Below are 6,000 nucleotides of genomic sequence, written 5' to 3'. Positions count from 1 at the left end.
ACTTTTGCTTGCATTTCTAAATTATAATAAGCTTTTAATAATAAATACAATCAACACTAAGACAGGGTGACAGATAGTTATTACAGGGTTTTACATCTTTGCTTTCTCCTCAACCCGCTTCCCCTCACTCAAAATATTTAAATATCACTGCTTATACATTAAAAGTTTGGTTCTAAAATCACATCTGTAATTTCCTCACAAATCAAACCACCTGTTTTTTCTGTATCTAGTAAGTTAGTTATCTGACAGCACAAAGGTGAAACTACGTTTACAGGATCCTCTTCAAGTAACTATTCCAGCTAATTTGTGTTTAGAGTTGTGTTGTGGTCCTTATTCAGGATGATGTTTACAATTTCACCCTCATGTTCTTTCATATGATCCAAGAGATTTTCTTTGCTGGTTGATTCAAAGCCACAAATGCAACAACAAAAGAGCAAAACGCAATACTCCATTCCAGGAGGGGCCAGACTGGAGCTTTTTTCTAAACTATATGAGGTATAACTTGTGGGGCTCAGTTTCTCACTCTTGCTGGGATCTACTTCACTGGATGCCTGGGAAATCAGCTCTGAGGATGACACCAAATGTTCTGAACTTCCAGTGCTTGGATCAGCTCTCTCCTCACTGCAGTGTAGTAGAGTTTTTCCAGAGGACTTCCCCAGAACTCTTAAAAACAAAACCAAAAACATCAAACTTTGAGTAGGCTTTACTGTAGGACTAGTAGATTTAACCCTAACTTTAATTTATACATAGCAATCAAGGGAGAAGTGGAATCACATACCTGCCACTCTGTGAAATTGCATCATTAATTGCCTTGTTCACTTGTTCGTAGTTGTAATTTTGGTCACTTGCATGCTTCCACATGTGAGACTTCAAAGAAGGAGGGTGGCTGCACACATACCCACACAAAGAACATCTGGAAGACAGGGATGAGGAAAGTCAGAACCACCTCGCGGTATTTAAACAATTATAATGATCCTGTAACAATTCCTTCTTCTGGAGCTCTATTTGATATATTTCACTGAACATAAGAGGTCACCAAGAGACATATCAAATTCAGAGAGATCTGAGAATGATGTCCCAGAATCAACTTAAGAAACAAGACAAAGCTGGGCATGGTGGCATACACTTTTAATTCAAGCATTTGGGAGGCTGAGACAGGAGGATTGCAGCTGACAGCCTCAGCTACTTAGTGAGACCCTGTTTCAAAATAAAGAATAAAAAGACTATAGGTATAGCTCAGAGGTAGAATGCCCCTGGGTTCCATCCCCAGTATCGCAACAAAACCAACCAACCAACCAGATAGACAGACATGAAGACAAACATCCAGATTGTTTTAGCTATTAGAAGACCTAGAGCCGGATGTGGTAGTGCATGCTTGTAATCCCAGTGTTTGGGAGGCCGAGACCAGAGGATTGAGGTTCGCAGACAGCCCCGGCTACTTAGTGAGGCCCTTATAACTTCGTGAGACCATGTTTCAAAATAAAGAATAAAAAAATAGGGCAGGGACTGTAGCTCGGAGGTTGAATGCCCCTGGGTTCCATCCCAGACCCACAAAAAAACAAAAACAAAAACAAAACCTAGAAAGATTTCTAACACAGTAATATACATTGTTTTTTTTACTCTAAATGGTTTAATTATATACATAAAGAAAAACCTAAAATTAGCCAGGTGTAGTAGAATGCGCTTGTAATCACAGTATTTGGGAAGCTGAGGCAGGAAGAATGCTGGTTCAAAGCCAGCTGTGGCAACTTTGCAAGATACTCAGCAAACTACTTGAGACCTTCTCCAAATCAGAAATAAAACTGGGGTGGGGGTGAAGGTTGGAGGTAGAATGCCTCTGGATTCAATCTCCAGTACCAAAAAAGAACCCTAGATAAACAAACCCTAAAACTAACATTCTATATCACTCTACTTTTAACCAAAATAGCAAAATTGAAATGACTTTCAACATGAATTTTGCACTTTTCATATCCACAGAAAATGAAGGCAGTGGTCCTGAAAAAGTTTCAACAATTTAGATTTTATAAATAAAACAAGCTAATTAGGAATCCTAACATCTCACATTATTAGTGTGTTATATTTGTTATATTTGTTATATATAACTGATAAACCAAGATCATAGTTTGGATGTTCATAGTTTATACTATATAATTCTAGCTTTGAAAATATACAGGATAAACTGGGTGTGATGGTACCCATCTATAATCTCAGTACTTAGGATGCTGAGACAAGAGGATTGCAGGTTCAAGGACAGCCTCAGCAATTTAGTGAGACTTGCATCTTAGCAAGACCCTGTTTCCAATTAAAAAAAAAAAAAAAAGGAGGACTGGGGGTGTAGCTGAGGTAGAATGCCTCTGGGTTTAATCCCTAGCACAATAAGAAAAAAAGAAAAGAAAGTGTATAGTGTTGTTTGGGCATAGTAGCATAATCCTGTAATCTCAGTACTTGGGAGGCTGAGACAAGAGGATCCCATGTTTGAGGCTAGTCTCAGAAATTTAGTGAGATTCTGGTTCAAAATAAAAAGGGGTTGGGGTATAACTTGTTCCTGAGTTTAATCCCCAGTATGGGGCGGGGTGGTGGTGGTGGTGGTAGAAAATGTATAGTTATAAATCCGCCATTACAGCACTGTGCTGAATAGTTTCAATGCCCTGCCTATTCACTCTTCCCTACTGCCCCCAAATCCCTGGTAACCAATAATATTTTGAGGGGGGGGTAGTACTGAAGATTGAACCCAGGGGTATTCTACTTCTAAGCCACACCCCCAATTGTTTTCTTTTTTTGAAGGAGGATCTCATTAAGTTACCATTTGCTAACCTCAAACCTATAACTCTCCTGTTTCAGCCTCCCAAGTACTGAGATTACAGGTATGATCTTTTTATTACAACTTCAAAGTTTTGTCTTTTCCAGAATGCCAGGTCATTGGATTCATAGCAATATACATTTAATGTTCTTCCAGGTCTTTTAGTTGCTCCATAGCTTCTTTTTATTACTAATCATCTATTATGTATGGATGTAGCAGTTTATTCATTTGCCAACATTCCAGTTTTTTGAAATTATGAATAAAGCTGTCAAACATTCATGTGCAGGTTTTGGGTGGATAAAGTTTTTATCTTTTGGGTAAATATCTAAATTACATAATTGCTGGATTGTACTGTAAAAATATGTTTATCTTTTTTAGGAATCCACAAATGTACTTTTTAAACACAATTTTGTTAAACGGTTAATTAGAAACTTAACAAATCAGAACTCTTTCCCATACCAACAAGAGACATGATGGACAAATGATTAGCCTAAGAGTAAATAAAACAAATATGGGAAAGGAGTAAACTGGACAATCCAATAAAAGATTAAAAAGTTACAAATAATAATTCAATTAGGGCATAAAACATTCTGAATAGGTGAACACATTTCCTATATAAAGCAATTGAAATGCTAGGAGGAAGGAAAGGACACAATTTATAATAGCATCAGAAAAAATAAAACACATACACATAAGAATAAGCCAAACAGCAAGTGTGTGTGGGGACGGCGGGGGCCATCGCACAGCACGGTTCTGAACGTACGCTTTTCAGTTACCGTGGCTAGTTAAATGCATGGTTGATTTCAGCTGCTCACTGTATGGGTACACTGTGAGTGACTGTGGAGCAGGAACTGCATTACGGTCAGCATCTAATCACTTGCTCCCCACAAAGTCTGCCAGCAATCGGCTACTCTGCTGCTAGGCATTCTATGCAGGTTGCTCACAGACATGGATCTGTGTTGTATCCTTGTCTGCCACTAAAAAACCTACATGACAGTTTTCAAAAACGGATAATCAAAACTAGAGAATTGGCAAAAAAAAAAAAAAAAAAAGCACAACAAAAACCCAGAGTGAAACTAGATAAAGGAGACAGAAATGTAAATTTGTTTAGTTACAGAACAAAGGATTATAGGAATGTTGACACTGTTGCCATTGGAGAAAACCTGGAGATGCAGCCAGCTGATCTGAGAGAAGGTAACCCAGGAACATAAATGAGGAATGTGGTTCCAAGGGAAAATACTCTGGCAAAAAAATTTCACACTGAAGCACCTCTTGGAGAAATTTCATGACACCGAAAGAACAAAGGATAAAATGCTAAAAACTGACCCACATGAAGAAAGGATAAATGACAACTGGCCTCGATAAATGACAAAAGATGTCCACTTTCCATTTCAAGGGATGTAATGAAAAGGCAAGTGCAATAAAACTACCTTTTTTTCTACATACCTTGCACACATGAATGATAACTTTTAGAATGCTATTTACATACTTTCCTAATCCTTTAATATGGACACATATACAGCTGATGAAAAGTAGAATATACTATAAAGTGTTATTTATTTGGAAACAGGGTCTCACTAAGTTGCTGAGAGTCTCACTAAGTAGCTGAGGCTGGCCTTGAACCTGTGATCTGTACTGTCAGCCTCCCAAGTACTGGGATTACAAGCGTGCACCACCACGATTTTCAATGAGGGTATGATGTTCCATCTTAATATCATAATCATTATACTCACTTTCTAGTGCTAGAATTTTATCATTGGCATTATAAAAACAATGCTGAATCAGGCCAGGTGTGGTAGCGCAAGCTTGTAATCCCAATACTTGGGAGGCTAAGACTGAGGATCACAGGTTCAATGCCAGCCTCAGCATATTAGTGAGGCCCTCTGCAACTTAGTGAAACCTGGTTCAAAATAAAAAAATGAAATAGGGCTGTAGGTGTAGCTCAGAAGGAGAATGCTCCACCCTGCCCAAGGAAAAATGAACATGGTCTCACTAGGTTGCTTAGTTTCACGAAGTTGGTGAGGCTGATTTTGAACCTGCTATTCTCCTATCTCAGGCTTCCAAGTACTGGGATTATAAATGTGTGCCACCAACATCTGGCAGATGCTCTTTTGAAGAGATACTAACAATGGTGAATATTCATTACAGGAGCTAAATATGAAAAAAGTGATAATCAATGGTGCCGGAGCTAGCCGGCAAGAGTACGGGTTCTGAAGTGAGGAGTGAGGATGGAGAATTTTAAATTCTAATGTGGGGGAGCCTCCAGCCTCGACCCCTGTTCGTGGGTCAATATTTCCTACGGGTCGACGACTATGCCTGGGTCAGTATTTTCTATTGCGTGGACGCTCCTGGCCAACGCAACTTCTGGGTCAATCTCATCTTTATTGTGCCAACGCTGACCATGTTTTCCCAGAGATATTTATACACAGCTACAGGTCAATCAACATTCTCGTGCTACCACCACCAGAATACAATAAAGACCAATACAAAACACATATTACAAAGAGGTCGATCAGTACCCTCATGTCATCACCACCTGATCTTCTCTCAGACCTTTTTGAACTTTCCATAACCCCAAACCTTGTTGACTCTGGGTGAAGGACAATCAGCTGAATCAGAGACACCAATCTAGGGGAAGGCCTTAATGGCTCCCAAAACAATGGATAAGGCTAAATACTTAGTAAAATGATTTCCAACTGACTATAGAAGAGATATTATTAGTTTTATTATTATTATTATTTTACTCTGGGAATTGAGCCCAGGGGTATTCTACCTCCAAGATATACCCCCAACCTGAATTTTTACTCTGTATTTTAAAACGGGGTTTCACTAAGTTGCAGATGGCCTCACTAAGTAGCTGAGGGTGGCTGTGAACTTGTGATTCTCCTGTCTCAGCCTCCCAAGTACTGGGATTACAAGCATGAGACACCATGCCCGGCTCAAGAAGGGATATTATATACAATTTTGCATATTTGTAATCCCAGTACTTGGGAGGCTGAGACAGGGAGGATCACAGGTTCATGGTTAGCCTCAGAAAATTAGTGAGACCCTCCACAACTTAGTGAGACCCTGTTTCAAAATAAAGAATAAAAAATAGGAATCCCAAGTATTAAAAAAAAAAAGTTATACAGGGTGGCCTACATCTATTTATACTCTCCTTTTTATTTATTTATTTTTTTGTGGTACTAGGGATGGAACCC

General features: G+C 39.0%; 1 protein-coding gene across 1 annotated transcript in view; it reads right to left on the bottom strand.

Annotated features, from left to right (window-relative positions):
- Positions 1 to 299: 299 nt before the first annotated feature.
- Positions 300 to 6,000, bottom strand: part of ZNF507 (zinc finger protein 507) — a gene marked incomplete at its 3' end in the record, with an annotated part of 28,516 nt that continues 22,815 nt past the window's right edge. Inside the window, exons 5-6 of the mRNA XM_080703294.1 lie at positions 779 to 913; positions 300 to 663 (exon numbers count right to left, since the gene is read on the bottom strand). Of these exons, the coding sequence (XP_080559420.1) occupies positions 300 to 663; positions 779 to 913 (499 nt within the window). The remainder of the gene's footprint in view (positions 664 to 778; positions 914 to 6,000) is intronic.

This window comes from Muscardinus avellanarius (genome assembly GCF_963383645.1).
Source record: "Muscardinus avellanarius genome assembly, chromosome: 10".
NCBI classification, from domain to species: Eukaryota; Metazoa; Chordata; class Mammalia; order Rodentia; family Gliridae; genus Muscardinus; species Muscardinus avellanarius.
The sequence above is the reverse complement of the archived record's forward strand: the minus strand, read 5'-3'. Positions and strand labels throughout refer to the sequence as shown.